We start from the raw sequence: 20,353 nt of genomic DNA, 5'->3' as shown, positions 1-20,353 counted from the left end.
AGAACTACATTCTGCGTTGGGAAAAAATTGAGACAGTAGTCGGGACCCCCAATCGCATGGGAGAGACTTTGCCGCATCCGCTTTCGGGAAAGGCGTCTGGACCATGATTGTGATGGTCGCAGTCTAGTGCTGGCTGTGTGATAGCTTGGTTTCGGCCGAAACGATCTGCATGACTCTTGAGGCCGCAGACAAAGAAGGGGAATGCTTTGTTTTGTGCCAAAACTCCTTGGAAAGCAATGACCCCAACCAATTGTTAGTTAGGCCTTGGTGTTCAGGAAAAAACACACAAAGGTCGTCAACCGACATCCAAGAACATCCCGAGGTCCCCATAAACAAATCCGCCGGGAATCTATGATATCGATCAGTACGTACTTGCGTTCGATATGTTATACAGTAGACATTCATCGCAGAGGGGCTTACTGTTGGAACTTGGGCTCAACCAATCAGACATCTAAATGTTTGATTCGGTACCTTATTTCCCGATATCTGGATGTCAAATACGTTGAGCCGTTCCAATCAATCAATTATATGACCCACGGACCTTGGCCGTCGCTAGTCATGCATAACAATCTACACCAGAGCCTCTCTTTGGCCGCTTCCCGCCTTCGATAGGACCAGTCACCACACGATTGAACCAGGACTAGCACAGTTGTCAACATATCCCGCTCAGGACGAGTAACCGCGATGCTCATACTTCATAGCGTCACTTGCATGGTCACGACAATACGGCTTCTAAGGTTTTCGACAACTTGTCCCGGTCCACCTCCGTACTCCATTAGGTTCCATCCGAAGGGATGGAATGGGGTCACGAGTATCGTGGGGGTAAAATCCGGGGTTTGGCGGAGGCGGTGTCCACCAGTAAGACGGGTGTAACGTCTTCAAAGGGATAAAGCCGTTGGTGTTGGTCATCGTCGGTCTTGGCTAGCTTCTTTGAGCGTGGTTCTCCCGTGGTTGCGCTTTTCAGTTCATCAGAGTCCTGATCAGTCCCTTGTGCTCCCGCCGCCCCTTTCTCTGATCAGCACGGCGAACTGCCGAAACGACTCGACTCTTGGATGACATGTCCCCCAACCCGTCGCTTTCACATTTGAAGTTGGAGAAAGAGACGAAAGCCTACAAGCGCACCTATCATGGCCCCGGACCGCCTCCGCATCTCCGCATCCCCGCACCCCGCAATTTTCGTCTTGCGGCCCTGCTTCCGGTCGGCTAACCATGCTCGAAGGCAGGATGGCTTGGACTCACATGCCCTTGATTGGAGGAACATCCAACTTCCTCTTCTGTCTCTCACAACGACAGTGACCGGCGACCAGCCGCCTTGGCTTGTCTTACAGTCTCACACAACCTTTCCACTGCCTTTTACCGCCGCCGTACTTACTACACTTGCCCCCTTCCTTCGGTCCAATCGAACCAATATCTTCTCGGCCCTACCAGCGCCAGAACACAGCATGGACCCCACTTCCCCGGTTCCATTGCAGGCCAAACTCAACCCCCTTCCGGGGATGCTTGCATCCTTCGCGCGAGTGATGCAACATGAAAACGATTCCAGGCTGACGGTCCTCCTGGGATGAGGATTTGCTGGCTCTGTCTCGGGGAAAACATATGTATAAGGGGGACTCCCATTTCTCTCGGAGGATGGAAGAGACCAGCGTCTCTGTTCCAGGCTTTGTTTCTCTTCAACTCCTCGAGATATCCGTAGTCAGCGCAACTGCTGCGGCAAACAGTCAAGATGGGGCTCGGGCTTAAGCTACCGACAATCTACAATGTCCAGCTTGTGGCTATCATTGCCACCTTGGGTGGTGCACTGTAAGTTTTATCCCAATCTTTCTTCTACCCAACTGGGCTGTCTGGTTACACACAAGAAAACAAAGGAAGAAATGACTAGGTGGATGCTGACCACTCTTGATACTCCAGCTTCGGCTTTGATATCTCTTCCATGTCCGCCATCGTCGTAACCGACCAATACCTCACCTACTTCAACAACCCCCATGGTATCATCCAAGGAGCCATCGGCTCTGCCCTTGCCGCTGGCTCCGTCGTCGGTTCCGCCATCGCCGGTCCTCTCTCCGACAAGATCGGTCGTCGTGACTCCATCTTTTTCGCCTGCTTCTTCTGGCTCATTGGTACCTCCGTCCAGGTTGCGTGCAAGAACTATGGCCAGCTCATCGCCGGCCGTGTGCTCAACGGCTTTACCGTCGGCATCACTTCCTCCCAGGTCCCCGTCTACCTTGCCGAGATTGCCAAGGCAGAGAAGCGTGGTTCCCTGGTCATCATCCAGCAACTCGCCATCGAGTTCGGTATCTTGATCATGTACTTTATCGGCTACGGCTGTGCGTCGATCGAGGGCACTGCTTCGTTCCGGACCGCTTGGGGCATCCAGTTTATCCCTTGCTTCTTCCTCATGATTGGTCTTCCCTTCTTGCCTAGGTCACCCAGATGGCTGGCCAAGGTCGGTAGGGACCAGGAGGCCATTGCTGTCCTGGCTAACATCCAGGCTGATGGTAACGTTGATGACCCGAGAGTCGTTGCCGAGTGGGAGGAGATTGTCACCGTTATGAACGCCGAGCGTGAGGCCGGTAAGGGATGGAGGAAGTTCGTCAAGAACGGCATGTGGAAGCGCACCATGGCTGGTATGACTGTACAGGCTTGGCAGGTACGTTCTCTTCTTGTTTCCCTTATCTCCCGTCCCACCATCGTCACCAACCAGTTCACTAACATCCCCTCTCAACAGCAACTCGCTGGCGCCAACGTAATCGTCTACTACCTAACCTACATCGCCCAAATGGCTGGACTCACAGGCAACGTCGCCATGGTGACCTCGGGCATCCAATACGCCGTTTTCATCATCTTCACCGGCGTCATGTGGCTCTTCATCGACAAGACCGGTCGTCGCACCCTTTTGGTTTACGGCGCCTTGGGAATGGCTTTCTGCCACTTTGTCGTCGGCGGCGTCATGGGCGCGCACCACGACAACGTTCCGGAGGGAGTCGGCGGCAACGCCAACATTGTCATTAGCGTGCACAAGGGCGCGCCCGCCAACACGGTCATCCTGTTCTCGTACCTGCTCATTGTCGTCTACGCCTTGACGCTCGCTCCCGTCTGCTGGATCTACGCCGCCGAGGTCTGGTCTTTGGGAACGCGCGCTACGGGCATGTCCATGGCTGCCATGTCCAACTGGGTGTTCAACTTTGCGCTGGGCATGTTCACGCCGCCGGCGTTTGTCAATATTACGTGGAAGCTGTTTATCATCTTCGGTGTGCTTTGCGTCACGGCGGCGGTTTGGTTCTGGCTGTTTTACCCGGAGACGTGCGGTAAGACGCTGGAGGAGATTGAGATTCTGTTTGGTGATCAGGGTCCTAAGCCGTGGAAGACGAAGAAGGGCGAGTCGAGACTTACGGCGGAGATTGAGGCTGTCAAGGCGAGGAAGACGGTGGAGCACGAGATTGAAGTGCATGAGCATGAGAAGGTTTAGAGTGTGAAGGAGTCTGCAAGGTGCGGTGATGATGTATTGTTTGAGAGTGAGGTGGGGGAAGCAAGTGTCAATGTGGTTGGTCTTTCGTTACTTAGCAAGATACCCGGAGCAGAATTATTATTGAGCATGAATCCACCAGTGTTTTGTCATTAACTCGTTTATTGTTGATCAGTGACTTCCTTGCTTTACTACGCATACAATTGCTTCCAGAAGTCTCATAATGGCGTCCATCTCCCGCCCCCATCCACAAGTCCTTTTATTCCTATGTCCTCTGCTAGTTGTTTGCAGTCTTGTCGTTATAATAGTGTATCTATTCCATCTGTTAGCCCAGCCCACTCGCGTCTCACACTACCACCATTACCATCACCGATTGAGAGAATATCAGGGTCAAAAAGAACTATAAAGTATAAAAAATCAAGAAACAAAAGAAAAGAAGGAGGGGAAAAAAAAAACCCTACCGTCTGATCCGCACACCCGCTCGGCGTCTGATACCCATAAGCCCCCGTATTCACAAACAGCGCTCCCTGATCCTTTTGATTACACACCAACCAAGCCGCCACATTCTGCCTCTTGATGCTCGCCACGCTCCACGTCAGCGTGTCCCCCTGCCACGCAAACGTACCAAAGGGGTTTCTAGTGGTATTGAACCACGTTGCCAGCGTCCTTGGCGGCGATGAGTTGGGCGGCGGTTCCTCCACCCACAAGTACAGAGGCGGACTGGACACTTTGTTGACTAGCTGCCCGTCGACAATGTTGAATTGGCCTGCTGTGGTGTAGGAGTCGAGAATGGCGGGGCCGGGAAGGTTGGCGGGTTTGGTTTGGAGGTATTTGTGGTAATTGGGTGGGACGACGGCGCGGATCCAGTAGGCGCCGGGTTGTAAGGTCGTTGGGGTGGGGATGGAGGATGTTATGGGTGGAGGAGTGTTTTGGGGCAAGGGGAGAACATTTTGGCGGTTGTAGAATTGGACTTTACTCTTCTTGATTGATGGACGGGTAGCGGTGAATATTATGGAAAGATGTCGATTGTGCGATGCAGACAGTTAGTTCTGTGGCTCGCCTGAGGAGAATTAAAGCTTCTCATTGCGATGCTTTTAATGTCTGACAATATCTGCTCATGACTGACTTTTCACAGCGCGGATGAAAACCTATATTGTTCCGAAGTCAATGAGGGATAGGGCCCTTCCAGCAATCCATCTGCCGGTCATTTATTCGTTATCCTAGATTATCCTGATATTTTATTTTAGCCTTTCCACATTATACCGTTGTCAATAACCGGAGGATGGGCGCGGAACCCGAACTCGCACCTGAGCATTTCTGGTTCTCCGAGAAGCGGCAACCTAAACAGTAAAACGCAAATCAGCTAGAAGCGGTTACCATTGATATCACTCTAATACAGTCAAGGGAGATTACTTGGTTATGATGGTTATTACTACAACTTGCAGTGTAAGAAAGAACAATGGAGTAGTTACACTTACGTTCCTTCTTGGCTGCCCGGCCGGCTTGCCGTGTTGAAGCCCACCAAACCGGAAGTTGCAAACAATCGATGGACTGACACTACAGTCTCATCACCCACTCCGCATGGAAGGTTTCATCGTCCCGCGGTCTTCTAAATTGCTCATCAGCTGCAACCATCTTTTTCTGTGCACTGGCCCTTCATTTGTGCAATGATACGAAACGTATATAAGCTGTATTGAGTGCCGTGAACCTCAATTCGATCTCATACCGCACGGCGGCTGAAGTAGAGCGGAATGGATGTCTCCGGTTAAACTGAGTGCACTGCAGTGGTCACAGTTGGAGGCGGGGGTTGACTTGGGTAATGGTGACTACTCATGTTTTAGTTTCCTGTCGAGGGCTGGTAAGATTACGACTACTGAGTGGGACACACAGCTGTTTTGATCTGGATCAACACATTTTTTTGGCCTTTTCTCTCGAGTTTCAGTGATCGAATCATCTAGCCCAGTGTCTGAGAGTGTCCTTCAATGGGAGTCGTCACCTAGAAATGAATATGGCACGGCTTGTAACGGCCTCGGCCACGTGGAGACAATTGAGACCATATGGTTCTATCACTCGAACGGCAGAAAGCAGCCTATTTGCTGTTGAGTTTCTCTTAAGTGTTTCAAGGTAGTGATGAAAGCATGGCAGCGGCAACACGTTTCGTAGCCACACCAGATGTAATCATCACTGACTCAACCTTCAGTTAGCGTAACTTCAACAGGTGGACTACCAGAGGACAGGCCTTCACCTCCTTCGCCTCTTGTGCCAGCCGATATCCTGCAGGTTAAGGATTGGATTCTGTCATCGTTTCGTTACGAACCCTTCCTTTCCTTCGACTCGAACGCTCCCGCAGTCGGAGATGTGCGTAAGACAACTCATCTTCGATGGGTACTAATGAAAGGGTAGAGGTAATGCTGAAGTTCATTGCAATGTGAGAAATTGTCACGTTTGTTCGGTTGAAAGAAGGATTTCTCGAATTGGTTCCCTCAAAGCAGAGAATCCTGCAACATGCACACCCCTTCCCCCTCCCCCAACAATGTACATTCACTCAGTTAGTTCGCGACTTTCTCGAGATGGGAAACAAAAAACAATTAAGGAGCCATCAGTCTAACAAATGTGAAACAAACATCAGAGTCCACTGGATATGTTCGAGGATTTTCAGGATCAACAAAGGAGATTTCAATGTGTGTTTATGGCCGTTTAAATCGTGACGTTGGCTATGTTCTCGAACCGCACTAACGGACTATCTGTAGATTTGTTATTCATAGCGCATAACAACCCCCATGCCTAAACGCCGACGCTCCATATATCCTGCAACCCAACAAAAAACAACAACATCAAAAAACCATGAACATGCTCCAAATGAATGTCCCACACAATCAACAGTACCCCAAAGGTGTAACACCCAGCCTAAATGGCCTCTGCGCTTTCTTGATCCTCTCCAAATCCGGCTTCCACACCCCCTTCGTCCGTTCACTAAGCAACTTCAGTCCCGTCCCCTCCGTTAACCGATGAAAGACCTCATGTTCCTCGGGCTGCACGCTCTTGAAGAACAGAGGCTCCCACACAATCCCCCTCTCCTTCTCCTCAACCCTCATCTTCCTCTGCGCCTGCTCGATCCTCGTCTTCTCATTCAACACCATCCGCATATCGCCCTCCGCCATGCCCCTAAATACGCCCTCCCACGCCCTCCTCGACTCCCACGGATCTTGCTCGGCCAGTGAATCAACCACAATCGGCACCGGCTGGTTCTCAGGCGCATCAATATCATACACCTCCACCGTCTCGCCCATGCGCGGATCGCGCACCGTCCACCCTCCTTCGCTCCAGCACCCCTTGACTTCATACAGCGTCTGTTTCGAGGGATCATCTCTATGGAACACTCGCGCTTCAAACGAGTTGCGCTTCCCCCGAATCATGCCCTCGCCCGTGAACCGGACCTCGGCCTGGTACCCGCTGCTGCCAATGATGGAATACGTACCCAGCACCTCCGGGTACATGCACCCGGACAGGATGCCGCGGACCTTGGCGTCCAGCAGCGGAATCAGGTAATCCTCATCAAACCGATCGATATGCAGCACGGCGTTGCCGACCTGGCGGATGTTGACGGTGCCATTGAACGTCATTTCGACGCGCGCGTACCCCGTCGAGCGGATGCCGTGCTCGGCGTCGCTGACGTGCATGGCGGTGATGGGCGGGTGGTGGCTGACTTGCTCCGAGACGAGCGTGGTGGTGCATTTCTTCTCGGCGTCGGTCCAGGACGCCAAGAAGAGCTCGCCCAAGAAGGCGTTGAGCGGTTTGCGGATGCTGCTGCTCTTGGAACCGGTAGAGCCGATGTAGAGCTGGCTGCGCAAAGCGATGAGGAACCAGCGCAGGACGAGGAGCATGCGCTTTTCGGGGTCGGACTCGAGCGAGGGCGCGGCGAAGACGGAGGGCCGTTGGGCCCAGCAGTGGCCTACTTCGACGACGGAGGACGGGGCCAGGAGGTGCGGCGGGCCGGTGATGTTGGAGAGGTCGCCTTTGACTGTTGATAGAAACTGGAGTGAAGAAAGGTGTGTTAGTGATGATGAGGCCTTGAAGCGAACAGTGCTAGCAGGCAGGTGGGTGGATGGGAAGAAGTGGAGGAATGCGTACCTTGGCGAGGTCTCGTACTCGAGACGAGACTGATTTGTGATCCATGGCGAAGAATTGAAGTTTTGAGGGTAGGTTGATTACTAGGCGTGATGGTGCGCAGCACAAAGGAATTGTTGGGTTCGATGGGGTTTATATTAAATCAAGTGATCGTCTCGTCGTTGACGTGTTGTATTCTTCTTCCACTTGGGCCTGCCAAGAGTGAGTGTCGCCTGCGCTTGTCAAGTGATCTTGATCGCGTAGCCCCGATCTTATTGTGCTTGTTGATTGCTAAAGTATCGGTTGGCGGAAACGGTACAGTGTGGACGAATTAATGTCCAAAGAATGGTGCTATGAGTTGATGTCGTCTTCGTTCAGTTGCTGGTGGTTCGCCAAGACAGCATGTGTAAGTGATGTGCAAGTCGATCTTGGCAGCTATTCCCGATTTTTGTGTAAGTGCGGGTGGTGATGCATCGACATTGGTGCGAAAATCGAAGGAGTCAGTTGCTCAGCAGAATGCAGAGAAACAACACACCAAAAACAACAGAACTAAAAAGAAACAAGTGCTGTGTTTATTGTAAAGACACGTTTGTCGAACAAGAATCAGTTCGGAAGGAATTTCAACGCAGAATTATAGTTTTATGCCTTGGCGACTCGTGGCTAAGGGGGATCAGATCGAACTTGTTTCACATCTGTCGCGACATCTGTCGCAGCTCGGACACGATCATCCAAAGTCTCTCATCATTAGAAGTCCAGATGACTTGGACCAACAGTAACAACGATCCGACATCTACATAGAGGTATGTACTGTACCTAGGCATATTGCCTTCAGCATGACACAACCGTCGGCACATCGCTAATTCTCCTGCTCTTTGTTGTACTATGCGTTGTGGCATTTTGACAGGTGCCCGAACGTGTTTCGGAAACCTTTTGCGACCTCCCGGATCGTGGGAATTCCGGGCGCATCGTGCAGATGTTTGGTTGCTGATAAGATACACTGCATCCATGCATGCACCACTGATATGAGTGCCGCATGGGCTCTCGCTTGCGTGGTAGTGGCCTGTATGACATGAGAGAAGCACCTCGGGTGACTTTGTGAAGAATGAAAAAGGGCTTGAGATGCATTCACCCTATTTTGAAGAAATTCATTTTACCGGTTCGAGGTTTTTTTTTTTTTTTTTTTTTTTTTTTTTTTTTCTGGCTGTCTTGAACCCCGGCGAACAACCCCCAAGAGGTAGTGTATTCGGTACATTGGCTTAGTTGTGCCGGTCCGGGCGTGATACATCCGCCGTCATCCATCCAGAGCGACATCTTTCCGGAATTGACGTCATCAAGGTTGGACCCTGACCCCCCCGAAAAGCTTGAACCATTTAAGCCCCTGAACGCTAGGAACTATCATACCATGCGACAAGTTGAGTTGCTGCGCCTCAGGGGCAGAGGAAAAACACCCGAGCACAACTTGAAGCTCGACAAACCTCGAGGAAACGGAACACGGGAGTTTAACGCTGAAACAACAGCTTCACCATGTCGTGGGTGGGGAAGTCGACCAAAGTAGGGAGCAACCATGGTATGTACAAGTAACGAGTTTTGTTATTGTTTGTACTTGGGTCATTCCGAGGATCCAAAGGCAACTTTGTTCGATTCACCAGCCACCATCCGGATGCTCCGGGACCTGTCGTTGTTTGCGTTCATAAGGTCGACTAGCTGTGGTTTCTGACGGTGCTCATCTCGCTAATCGTGTTGGTTCAATCTCATCCCGTCCCCAACCGCCCGCCCGCCCGCTCGCCTGCCCGCGGCCACATACCGAATAACCATTCAGATCGTCTAACCCAAAATAAAATGATTCGGCACTGTCATCACTGCTTTGTGTTCTCGAAGTGAAAAAAAACCAAAAAAAAGAAGATGTTGTTGAACATCGGGAATTGAGCCCGACGTGGGGGTCGAACCCACAACCTTGAGATTAAGAGTCTCACGCTCTACCGATTGAGCTAGCCGGGCAGCTGCGAGCTGCCATTGGATGTTGAAATCCTGCCCAGTCGTACTCCTTAAGAGTCATAAGCAGCCTCAGTCGGTTCTACTTGGATGTCAATTAAAATAACACGATTAGACCTTGAAGATGATTAGTATGATTATGAACAACTGAAGTTAGTCATTCCAACTATCTTTTGATTATCGTCATCGTAATGCAGATGTGTCCGACAATGCGCTATATCCGCTTGTGCTATCCGCTGTCCCCATGGTAAGAGTAAACCCCCAAAAGCACCATAACGCCCTCTATCCCTCTTGTCCATGATCTCCCAAGTCCAAGCCAAGTATTACACATTCGAAAAATCCTCCTTATGCCCAGATTATCCCAATCCGATGGTGTTATAAGCGGACTTCTTCCTTACTTAAGCAAGTATATCTTTATGACCCTCGTGATCCACGTTGTTATGCAACTGCTGCGGACCGAGTTCTCACACTGCACCCATTCTTTTGCAACATCCGAGGAATGTTGTGCATGTGCTTGCGCGCCTCCGCACACGAGAAGCGCACCTCGGCACCCGAGAAATGCGTGTGTGGAGTGACGGCCACTTAAAGCCAGCTTGACGCAGGTCATGGGGCGATGGCCGCTATGATTCAAATATGATGCTGTTTTTTCTGTTTTTTTTCTTCGAATGTGCCCATTTAGCTAGAGAGGTTCGGCCACTGGATCTTGTCGCAGACCTTCTCCCTTTCGGTCCACTCCTTGATCTTTTCAACATCCCAACCACTGATGCTTTGCTTGGCCCCTTCTTTCTTCGGTACCGGCTTGCCCAGAATGAAGGACCTATGCATGGCACACTTTCCATCCTCGTACTTGTATTGCACGCAGTCATCGGGAGGCAAGCTCTTGCACGCCGCTTCGCAGTCGGAGGCTGATCGGTGGGCGACCTTTTCGAGCTCGTTGTATTCGTTCGCCGGCTTCATGCGATGAAGGGTGCCCTCGTCCCATTGTTTTGCGGAAATGTCGACATAGAAACGGTCGTCGGACTTGTTGTCCCAGTCAAGCTGCTCGCGCTTGAGCTTGGGTTCGAGATATTCGTGGTAGATGTCCTTGATGAGAAGCGGTCGCGGCTTTCCTGATGCAATTTGCTCTCTGCGGAAGCGGCGCTCAAACTCCCAAAACGTGTTGATCTCTTCGCTGTTCATGTGATGCATTGTCACGATTGGGTGGCACCAATGCCAGGGACCAAACGGGAGCGTTGCGGGCTTCTCGCCGTTGATGGTCGGCCACTGTGAAACACCTTGGTTAGTACATTGAATCTGTTCTCAATTCGTGCGCACAGAGAAACTCACCATTTGTTCGACAGAGACATCAGCGTTATCTTTGAGCGCCAAGGCAAAAACGTAGTCTCCGCAGCATTCACGCTTTGCGCGCAAGTCGTACTTTTGTCCCACGCCCGGATTCTCGTCGACGAGCGCCTTCATCGACGCCTTGCTGACGATATAGCCCGACCCGCCATGACCGAATCTGAAGCCCTGGATCAAGGTGACACTGCCAAGGTAGTGCTTCTTGTTCGGGTTCAGTTTGCCTAGCCAGTGTACCAGGTTGGGCCACAGAACATATGTGTCGGCGTCTACAAAGACGTACCAGTCGTAGCCTGGGCGCATCTTATACGTCTGCTCCGCCATGTGGACATTTTTATACTTGTCGAGATTCCAGCCTTCGGTCGCGGGGTTGCCCTGCTTGTTGCAGCCCTCGACATCAACAGGGCACGCCTTTTGGCGACGGTACAGGTCAAAGTCCGAGTTCCCCTCCATGGCCTCGGCTGACACGTTGGACAAGCTGTCGTACACCGGGTATCCACCAATCTTCTGTTCCATGTCGCTAAAGATGAGGAAGTCGGGTACACATTTGAGCACCGTCATAAGTTGAGTGGGCACGCGGTTGAAGGATTCCGACGCGCCCGTCTTCATGATAACCAGAATGTTGTCGGGAATCGGGTAACCGGCGCAGTCTGGGTTCTCGGAGGGATGTGGCCTGGGGCCAGGACCATTGTGTCCCGGCGGTGGGGGAGGGTGGTGACCATGGCCACCAGACTGGTAGAGAGGGTCGTCAATGGCAGTCCAGCCGCCAAGACGCCTCGAGGTGGCCAGAAGAAGAAGCAGACTGAAAGCCGCACATAGGGCGATGGTGATGGATTTGCGCGTGAACATCCTGGGCAGCGTGGGGATGAAGCAGAGGCTGTCTTGGCCACGACGGGGCGTCTTGATCATTTGAAGGGAAACAGATCAGGTCGCAGGCGCAGAAAAAGAAAGATTCATTCGCGATCAAGAGAGAGTGCAGACGTCATGCCACTCTCGAGTTCCCCATGGAGCTGAATGATCCACCAGGTTCGACGATCGCCTGGAGAATCACGAAGAGGTGGGTGGAGGTGTATCTTTAGTGCCTTGAGTGGAGGGCAGCAGGGGCGGCGAGTGGAATCGGGATCAAGTCAGTCTCCTGTGATCGCGTAAGCCGGGGATCCCTCCAGGTGGGCTCGGCAAGGTTCAAACCTCAGCGCCGGACTCGCGGAATGCAGGGTTGGTTGCAGGGCGGCTAAAATAAGGAATGGAGAAGCGTGGGAAAAGGTGGCAGGGTAGACGCTAGACAGGGCTGAAAGAGGAATTAATGAGCGACTAGAGATACCAAATACGAGCCCACCATACCGGGACCCGTTCCTGAGTGGTAGCATGGAAAAGTTGGGGATATCAATGGCTCAAAGACACCAGCTAAACGGATGGAAAAAAAAGAAAAGTCCAATGTTGGGGGCTTTCATGCCGCCATGTTGCTTGTTCGAGATGGCAAACCAAACTGACAAATGTCAATCGGTAAGGTACCTAGGTAGGTATCTACCTCAGGTAGGTGAAGCAGACTCGCAGGTACATAGAAGTAAGGACCTGCAACGCAGGAGGAGGAGGCAAAGGAGGGAGGGGAGGGAGGGGCGGTGTCGACTCGAAAGGGCTCTGACATGTCATGTCTCTGATCGGAGGTTGAATGGAGCACACGGTAGAGTAAATGAAATAAGCTGTTTTTGTTCTGTCTCATCGCATTGGGTCGTGGTATGGTGGCTCTCCCCTGCTAGAGCCTGAACGGGAAACCCAGGGTAAGCATGGGATGAGTCGTCCTAATTGAACCGACACGCCGGGATACGTCTTGGTCTGTGGGAAAAATGCGCAGTGCTTGGGATACATAGTAACTCGACCGTGACATACCTACTGGGAGATACTTGGTTCTACAATACTAGTACCTATCGTGTTCTGGTCAATCTGTTGAGAAACTGTAGTGAAGGGAACAACTGAAGATGGAACTGGAATCCCAGCATCGGCGGGCGTGGGATTGAGCCGAGGTACCTCTCCTACTAATGCCGCAACATTGCCAATCAAGGCATGGGCAGCAATGTGGCTGCCGTTTACTGCTATGATTCGCATGCAATCGCCAGATACTTGGATGATCCCCTCTCGATCCACTAAAATTCCCGGGCACACTCTCAGGGGAAAGCAAGGCAAGAATGAAGATCCCGAGGCCGTTTTGAACCGAGTGCTTGTTTCAGGACGAATGTAACTGTTGATCGTGTTGATGCTCATCAACTCGAAGTTACACTCTTTCATTTAGAATGACAGTTGCGCGATAAACCAACCTGACGATATTCAGGGAGCTCATATTCCATCCTCTTCGTGGAGATTGCCCTGCCCTGGTGCAATGGAGATGGATGTTCTAACGCAGATGCAACCGTTCCTCGGCAGGCCCAGGGTCCACACCCACCCCGCGGCCACTCCTGCCAAGCAAGCCGCCAAGCTGTCAGACATCCGTGGGTTTCTTTTCCATTTCAGGAACGACTCTAGAACTTGGTATCCATATCGTATTCCGAGACAACTACATCTACGAGTCCAGAAGAGCATGATGAGAGGTATTGAGACATACTCTTCAACTTGAGACAAACATGATGCCTTGATCAACGCTTTGCGTTATGTGAGTGTCTTCCAGCGTCAGTAATTTCCACACCAGACACTTAGGTTGTGAGGGGATATCCCTGCAAATGGCTAAAGCCGGAGAAGGTCTGGACTGCACCAAAAAGGGGGCACCTATGCGCCATCATCTTGATGGTGTCAAGTGGCTGCTGCCATCCATCACAATCACAGGACGCTACCTAGGCCTAGTCCAGTCAGAGTTCGATGCCATCCTGACAAGAATACATACACAGTAGCTATGTACGAGCGGTAGAAGCACAACGATCAACAAGTTTCCACTCACATCAGCGAGGTTCATCGCCATAAAAACCTGTCGTGTGCAAGAAGGGCTCGGGAGGCCGTGTCAACAACCTCCAAAGACAAAGGCGGGCGCTAAGCTGCATCAAGTTGGATACCAACCCAACTTCATGATGCTTTTGAGATCGATGTTGGAGCGGCTTGGCCAGGCAGCCACATCTCCCGTCGAGACAGTGAGGAACCAACTGATTGGAAGAGGCCCGTGCCAGGTACCTAACCGAACTCGTTAGTGGGCAGCCTAGACCGTCATGGCCCCAAGCTTCAGGGCAACGCTAGTGACGCTGGGCAACTCTAAAATCCCACACCCCAACGACACTTCTTGGCTTCATCCGGTGACCATGATGAGGATGTGATCCAAGAAAGGGAATTTCTAACCTGTTTTCTATGCTGTGCAGAAAATTGTTTTCGGATAATTAGAGGGTTTGGGCGAATATTGCCAAGCAGCATCCGCAGAATGACCGACAGCCCCTGATGCGCCAGCTAACATCTCGCGACAGCAGTGGCAACGAGGATGGCGACAAAATAGAACAACATAGATCGACAATACATATCACCATCACAATCATACTCCTTGTTCTGCCTTACATTCGATAACTGAGCAGCGTCGAGATCCCATTCCACCCATGTAGGCCCGGTCTTGGGTCATCGAACTACCCATCTAGATGGCGGTTACAACACCCGTTAAGACAAGAGCAACAATCAAAGCCCACATAGACTTTCCCTTGCCCATTCCTGCATTCTTCGCGGCTATCCAATTCGTAGTATTCGGCGCCTTAACGCAAGACAGCCAGCCAGCGCTATCATGGACCTCACCGCTAGAAGAGAAATGTGTCCACGTTATCACCACCGGCCATACCACGCGCTCCATAGCCACAAGCGCCGAGGCGTTGTCTTTGCCAGCTGGAGCCGAAGCCGCCGCAAAGAAGGAATACCGTCGACTGCTTTGATCAAAGTTGCTGCTCTCGATCTCTTGAAGAAGAAGAAGAAGAAGAAGAAGAAGTCATCATGTTAGCACAGAATCAGCATCTACTCGTCCATGGTATATCTCTCGACACCACCAGGTCCACGCCAGTGGACATCAACACATCAACCCAAGGTGGAAAACTCACCATACCCAACCCCGACTGTCCCCCCGAAATACTCCAAACACGCATCAGGAACCGCCAAACTCCCACACGCCCCTAGATCATCCTTGTCCTTCCCAGTGTTATTCGCCACGCTATTGATCTGCAACCCCTGAATACACTCACTCGGCAACAACGCCGCACAAGTACCGTCCAACCGCGCGGTCTGCGCCGTCTCCGTCGTCTCGCCCGATAACCCCCCGGTAAACACGATGGCGCACACCCTCCAGCTTTCGGCGTCTAGCCCTTCCTGTCGGTGGGTAGAAGGAGGCACAAGCGATAGGACCGCCGCCTCGGTGAATTTGCTCTTTTTGTCTTTGGCCGATATGGAGGAGGAGGAGGTGTCGGATGCGTTGGTCAAGGGTATGTTGGCTGCCACGCTGATGGAGAGATACCACCCGGGAATTTCACTGCCGGTGGCGTCGGCGGGGCCCGCGGGGATGGAGACGTTGTAGCCTGTGGTTGGAAATGAGGCGTTCGAGACGGGGTGTGCGATGGCGAGGGCGAAGTCGGAGGAAGGAAGGCCGAAGGGGGGGTTGGAGGGGGAGCCGACGGTGAGAGATTGGGCTGATGATGATGCCACGGCCATGGAGACGTGGAAAAGACCCAGGCTGAAGTTCAAGAGGTTCCTAGTGGCCATTTTGTGCAAGACAGAGTTCGTGATCTTGGATGTTCGTTGACATTTTCCCTGCAAGGAAATTGTCCTGGCGGGGACAGAGCAGATTGAGGAGGTACCTCTAGGTAAACACACGAACGTGAGAAAGAGGAAATGCAAGGCGCACGCAACTAACCAGGCACTCAAGCTTCCATAAGCTCCGTCGTGCCTGCTAGAAGCATACCTGCTGCATCTCCAGGGCAGCTCACCTCACAGGCTGTTTTCCATGCTAGACCAATGAGATGGACCCAGGATGGAACTATTTTAGGCGTTTGATGACAGAACCCGTTTATCCAAAGGGGGAAAAGGATGCGGGCTTTCTAGACCAGAACCTTGAAACGGGAGGGTTGATAGATGCGATTGACAGAAATCCCACCTACGAGCAACTTCTCAAATGTTCCTAAGGCCAGGAGGCTTAAGTGATGACTGGAGTAAGTTACCAAAGATGATGCGGGGCCAAGCCAGTGCTCGGTACAGCTCCGTACTCCGGGCTCCATATCCTCCGATCTCCGCGCCGCCATCCGGGCTGAGTGCAAATCCCATGTCCCGGTTTTAGGCTCCGTTTGTTCGAACTCGGGCTCGATCGTCGGAATGCCTCCGACTTTGTTTTTTTCTTGCTGTATGAGTACGACTTCATAACGCAAGCCAAGAAACATGTTTGACCAGACGATTGATGTGGTCTGGTCTCGGTCCAACCAGACCGATTAGAAAAAGCTAGTTAGCGGTTTGCAATTTTGGAAAGCCACCATCTCTTATGCTCAGTCTCTTTTTCGGATCCTTTGATGAGGATTGGGATACTTCGAGAGTGAGGAGACGAGTAACATCGTCGATTCGGTAAGTAGGTAGGTAGGTAGGTAGGTGCCACAACGCAACGGAAGATACTTGGCAAATCACCTTGTATATCTTCTTAATCGTTCTTGTGCCTATTTAATCTCTGTTTTTCTCTCCGTTTATCTTCTCATTGTCATGTGCTGTACATATCTTCCCTTGTGTCATCACTCGGCGTATGCTTGGTGCTCCAGCCGTACGTAGATGAACAAGAGTAACAGAGCTAGCAGGGATGAAGGTTTTTTGAGATATAGGGCAACTATCCTAAAAAAGTACGTATCAGTAACTAACCAGCGCCAGTGGTTTAGTGGTAAAATCCATCGTTGCCATCGATGGGCCCCGCGTTCGATTCGCGGCTGGCGCATTTCTTTTGCAGGTTTTTTTTTTTTTCTTTTGTTCTTTCTTATCCGTATTCATCTTTCTTATCCGTATTGATACATACCACCTCGTCTCATTTGCATAAATAGCATGGTATGAACGAAAATAAAATCTCATGTTTTTGTTGTTGTGTTTTTTTTTTCCTGTTGTTCAATTTCAGATCACAGATATCGTAGCAGGATAATCACCCACGTATGCTTTGACAGTTTGTTTATCGCTGAGGCTCAGAATTGCCAAAAAATCGGATGACAACTCCGCTAACGTAAGCCCCCGCCCGAGCATCTCGGAACGAACCGTTTAGTTGTGCATTGACGTTTGACATCACTATGGAGCAGTAGCATCTTGGTGTTTTCGGAGAGCGGAGGAGAGCACCGAATCACGATGACAACTGAATATGATAATACCAGGTCGTTGCCCAGGCACGACAAAATTCATTGCGTGATAAATAAAGATAGTATCAAAGTGATTTTATTCAAGACGGCTTGCTTACAATTCCTGCGAGGAATTCTCGAAGCCCACACCCGAAACTATTCTACCTGGTCTTCTATAGTAGCCACCAACCTGATCCGATTGTATAGTTTTTTTTGTTCGTTTACCATTTGTCCTTGTATAGATTTTAACCAAAACCGGGAGAGACAGAGATATGAATGAGGAGAGGGAGAGATATATAGAAATTGAGATGAGATGAACGATCTATGAAACAAGCCTAAAAGGAAAACAAAACATTTATTGACATGACAAAAACTTGAAGCCCCGTTTAACCTTTTTCCATACACTATATCGTGGCCCATTGTCTACCACCACCATTGCCACCTCGGCCGCCGCCGCCGCCGTTGTATCTTTGATAATACTATCATTTGGTATCACATCCGTCATTTCAACATGCCTATCCACATTAGCATCATCCTTACTCCTGCACCGACATGTTGCGGGGAGGCCTCGCATTCGCAGCAGCCACGTAATGACCCCAGGTGATGAGCTCCTTACTGCAGTCATCCTGATCAATCGTGCACTCGATCAGCGTAGGACCCTCCTTGTGGCTCTCAGCCACCTTGATAGCGTCAGCGAGCTCGCCGGCCGTGTTGGCCAGCAGGCCCTTTGCGTGGCCGTCGGTGCTGTTGAAGGCCTCCACCAACATGGCGTAGTCCCAGTTCTTGATCTTGTTGTAGGAACCGTCGTGGATCTCGACCTCGATCGTGTAGCCGCGGTTGTTGATGAGCATAATGGTGATGGGCACCTTGAAGCGCACCATCTGCGACACCTCCTGGGCCGTCACTTGGAAAGATCCGTCGCCGACCAGCACAATGGTGTGCCTGTCAGGGTGGCGCAAGGCGTAGCCAAAGGCCGCAGGGATCGACCAGCCGATGTGGCCCCATTGCATCTCGATCTCGAACTTGGCGCCAGGAGGAAGCTTCAGCTGGATGCCGTTGAACCACGAGTCGCCCGTGTCGACGAACAGGCTGGTCTTGTCCGTCAACATCTCCTGCACCTGTCGCGAGATCTCCTTGCGCGAGAGCGGCTCCTCGCGTTCGGCCGTGTGCACGTGCGGGGGGTCGGGCTTGAGGCGCTTGTACTCGATCATGGTGGAGTCGTTGAAGGTGACCTGGGTGGCCAGGTGGCTGAGGAATTCGCACATCCGGACGCGGCTGAAGTGTGCGCCGGGGAAGGTGACATGATCCATATCGACGGTCATGAGCGGGATGTTGGGCACGGCAGTCCATCCGACCGTGCTGTAGTCGTTAAAGACAGCGCCGACGCAAATCATGGCGTCGGCCCAGTGCACCATGGCATCTGCGGCATCGGAGCTGACTTGTCCCCAGAAGATGCCGACGAACTGCTTGTGGTCTTCGGGGAACATGCCCTTGGCGGCAGGTTGCAGGGCAACAGCACAGCCCATGGCCTCGGCGAACTCGATGAGCTCTTTCTCGGAACCGGCACGGCCAGCTTTGGGGCCAACCAGGATGACGGGCTTGAGCTTGCCGTCGAGGTACTCGGCAGCGCACTTGGCGGCGGCCTCAAGAGCGCTCTTGTCGCTGGTGATGGGGTCGGTGATGGCGCTGATGGGGCCGGGGCGCACGCAGGTAGCTCCGGCGAGGTTGGTGGGGATCTCGATGTAGCAGGGCTTCCGGGCAAGGATAGCGGCGCGGAGGGCACGGTCGATCAGGCGGGGTGCATCGATGGCGCGGGGTATGGCCACGGCGCAGCAGGTAATCTTCTTGGCCATCTCATACTGGTAGGTGTAGTCCGGGTGGCCGAGGGTATGGTGAAGGATGTGATATTGACTGGGGTCGTTGGTGTTGGGCGAGCCGCTGATGAGGACCAAGGGGAGGTTCTCTGCGTAGGCACTGCCGGTGCCGTTGAAGGCCGAGAGGGCACCAACGCTGTAAGTGACAACGCAGGCGGAGATGCCGTTGGCACGGGCATAGCCTTCGGCGGCAAGAGAGCAGTTGAGCTCGTTGGCGCAACCAACCTCTTTGAGATCCGGGTGAGCTTGTAGCTTGTCGAGGAGGATGAGGTTGTAGTCGCCGGGGACGACAAAGTGATGGCGGACGCCGACCTGAGCAAGACGCTCGGCGAGGTAGTCGCCCACCGTGAACTTTCCTTGTTGTTGGGCTACCATGATGCTCTCTCTTTAGGGTGAGATCTGGTGGTGAAGAAGTGTCAAAGACTGGAGGTGGTAGTAGTAGTGGTAGTGTCGAAGCTGTACTTTCATGACCATGCAGAAGTCTGGTACTCAAGAGGACGGCGGGCTGCGAGAAGCCTTTTATTGTCCTGTGTTGACCACGGTGATGTGATGATTGGCTCAGAGAGCTCGTCCCGATGGCCTGCTACAGTATTGCCATTGATGATGGCTTGAGGCCATCTCCGCGATGACATGTCCCCGAAGACGCTCCGGGCGTCTCGCCATGGGCCAAGGGACAAGGAAGGTGTGCTGATGCATGCTGCATGGTGTCGTTCGTTGGGAGCAATGGCCAGACTGTCGCCAGTTGCTTGGACAGGGGGCCATCAGGACCAAGCGCAACCACGGTCGGCTGGTGGTGTGAACATTCTGTTACGAGGTTGTGAAGTCAGAGCATGCGGGCAAGCATCATAGGCAGGAGTGGGGGACCATCGATTACGACGTTGCACAGGGCCATCCGCTGCTGGGCTCCGGTTGTTCGACGTCGGTCGAGATGAAGTGTTGTAGGGAAAGATAAGCGGCCTCGTTCGGTCCGATATGCAGCGAGCATTCGACGACTTGATCAGACCACCGCCGCAATCCAGGCACTCGCACCCAAGCCACACCGGCCCTTCCCATTGGCGGCTGGTGGAGTTGCGCCCCAGAAAAGCGGACCTTAACCGCGTCGGCGACATGCCAGACACAGATCGCCTCAGGCTGGCCTTCCGAGACGGCACCATCCGGCGGTAAAATTTCAAAACAGTCAGCACGATTCGGATCCGTCTGCCGAATGGCAACGTGGGCTGAACTCATGTCGGTTGTTCTGTTTGTTGAGGTTTGAGGTCGATGTGGTCAATGCTCGGTGTTGA

At 52.3% G+C, this 20,353-nt stretch overlaps 6 protein-coding genes and 2 non-coding genes across 8 annotated transcripts; 2 read left to right on the top strand and 6 right to left on the bottom strand.

Annotated features, from left to right (window-relative positions):
* The first annotated feature begins 1,644 nt into the window (after positions 1 to 1,644).
* B0T23DRAFT_232177 (general substrate transporter) lies at positions 1,645 to 3,620 on the top strand. The gene is made up of 3 exons (XM_062833904.1): positions 1,645 to 1,800; positions 1,909 to 2,647; positions 2,726 to 3,620. Exons 1-3 carry the CDS (start codon positions 1,724 to 1,726, stop codon positions 3,464 to 3,466), a joined length of 1,557 nt encoding a protein of 518 aa, XP_062689271.1. The 5' UTR covers positions 1,645 to 1,723; the 3' UTR covers positions 3,467 to 3,620.
* A 120-nt stretch (positions 3,621 to 3,740) lies between these two features.
* Positions 3,741 to 4,778, bottom strand: B0T23DRAFT_407632 (uncharacterized protein; the record flags this gene model as incomplete). Its single annotated transcript, XM_062839209.1, has 3 exons — positions 3,741 to 3,776; positions 3,925 to 4,433; positions 4,727 to 4,778. The coding sequence occupies 3 exons, from the start codon at positions 4,776 to 4,778 to the stop codon at positions 3,741 to 3,743; spliced, it is 597 nt and encodes a 198-aa protein (XP_062689270.1).
* Positions 4,779 to 6,102: 1,324 nt separating this feature from the next.
* B0T23DRAFT_232146 (uncharacterized protein) lies at positions 6,103 to 7,838 on the bottom strand. The gene is made up of 2 exons (XM_062833903.1): positions 7,595 to 7,838; positions 6,103 to 7,497 (listed from the first exon to the last, which is right to left on the bottom strand). The coding sequence occupies exons 1-2, from the start codon at positions 7,637 to 7,639 to the stop codon at positions 6,340 to 6,342; spliced, it is 1,203 nt and encodes a 400-aa protein (XP_062689269.1). The 5' UTR covers positions 7,640 to 7,838; the 3' UTR covers positions 6,103 to 6,339.
* Positions 7,839 to 9,495: 1,657 nt separating this feature from the next.
* B0T23DRAFT_t332 lies at positions 9,496 to 9,568 on the bottom strand. Its single transcript has one exon. It is a non-coding gene; the product is annotated as a tRNA-Lys (tRNA).
* Positions 9,569 to 10,237: 669 nt separating this feature from the next.
* B0T23DRAFT_407630 (uncharacterized protein) lies at positions 10,238 to 11,749 on the bottom strand (the record flags this gene model as incomplete). Its single annotated transcript, XM_062839208.1, has 2 exons — positions 10,238 to 10,825; positions 10,889 to 11,749. 2 exons carry the CDS (start codon positions 11,747 to 11,749, stop codon positions 10,238 to 10,240), a joined length of 1,449 nt encoding a protein of 482 aa, XP_062689268.1.
* A 2,790-nt stretch (positions 11,750 to 14,539) lies between these two features.
* On the bottom strand, positions 14,540 to 16,080 carry B0T23DRAFT_415309 (uncharacterized protein; the record flags this gene model as incomplete). Its single annotated transcript, XM_062839586.1, has 3 exons — positions 14,950 to 16,080; positions 14,697 to 14,809; positions 14,540 to 14,587 (listed from the first exon to the last, which is right to left on the bottom strand). The coding sequence occupies exons 1-3, from the start codon at positions 15,602 to 15,604 to the stop codon at positions 14,540 to 14,542; spliced, it is 816 nt and encodes a 271-aa protein (XP_062689267.1). The 5' UTR covers positions 15,605 to 16,080.
* A 660-nt stretch (positions 16,081 to 16,740) lies between these two features.
* On the top strand, positions 16,741 to 16,811 carry B0T23DRAFT_t341. The gene has a single exon. It is a non-coding gene; the product is annotated as a tRNA-Gly (tRNA).
* A 921-nt stretch (positions 16,812 to 17,732) lies between these two features.
* On the bottom strand, positions 17,733 to 19,445 carry B0T23DRAFT_324220 (pyruvate decarboxylase; the record flags this gene model as incomplete). Its single annotated transcript, XM_062835407.1, has 1 exon — positions 17,733 to 19,445. The coding sequence occupies one exon, from the start codon at positions 19,443 to 19,445 to the stop codon at positions 17,733 to 17,735; it is 1,713 nt and encodes a 570-aa protein (XP_062689266.1).
* Positions 19,446 to 20,353: the final 908 nt, after the last annotated feature.

Source organism: Neurospora hispaniola, assembly GCF_033458365.1.
Source record: "Neurospora hispaniola strain FGSC 10403 chromosome Unknown B0T23scaffold_8, whole genome shotgun sequence".
NCBI classification, from domain to species: Eukaryota; Fungi; Ascomycota; class Sordariomycetes; order Sordariales; family Sordariaceae; genus Neurospora; species Neurospora hispaniola.
The sequence above is the reverse complement of the archived record's forward strand: the minus strand, read 5'-3'. Positions and strand labels throughout refer to the sequence as shown.

Bases quoted from the DNA above. Each gene is read 5' to 3' on its own strand.
- B0T23DRAFT_232177 (XM_062833904.1), top strand. From the start codon at position 1,724: ATGGGGCTCGGGCTTAAGCTACCGACAATCTACAATGTCCAGCTTGTG. The intron at 1,801-1,908 runs GTAAGTTTTATC...TTGATACTCCAG, and splicing joins GCCACCTTGGGTGGTGCACT to CTTCGGCTTTGATATCTCTT. The intron at 2,648-2,725 runs GTACGTTCTCTT...CCCTCTCAACAG, and splicing joins TGACTGTACAGGCTTGGCAG to CAACTCGCTGGCGCCAACGT.
- B0T23DRAFT_232146 (XM_062833903.1), bottom strand. From the start codon at position 7,639: ATGGATCACAAATCAGTCTCGTCTCGAGTACGAGACCTCGCCAAG. The intron at 7,498-7,594 runs GTACGCATTCCT...TCTTCACTCCAG, and splicing joins GAGTACGAGACCTCGCCAAG to TTTCTATCAACAGTCAAAGG.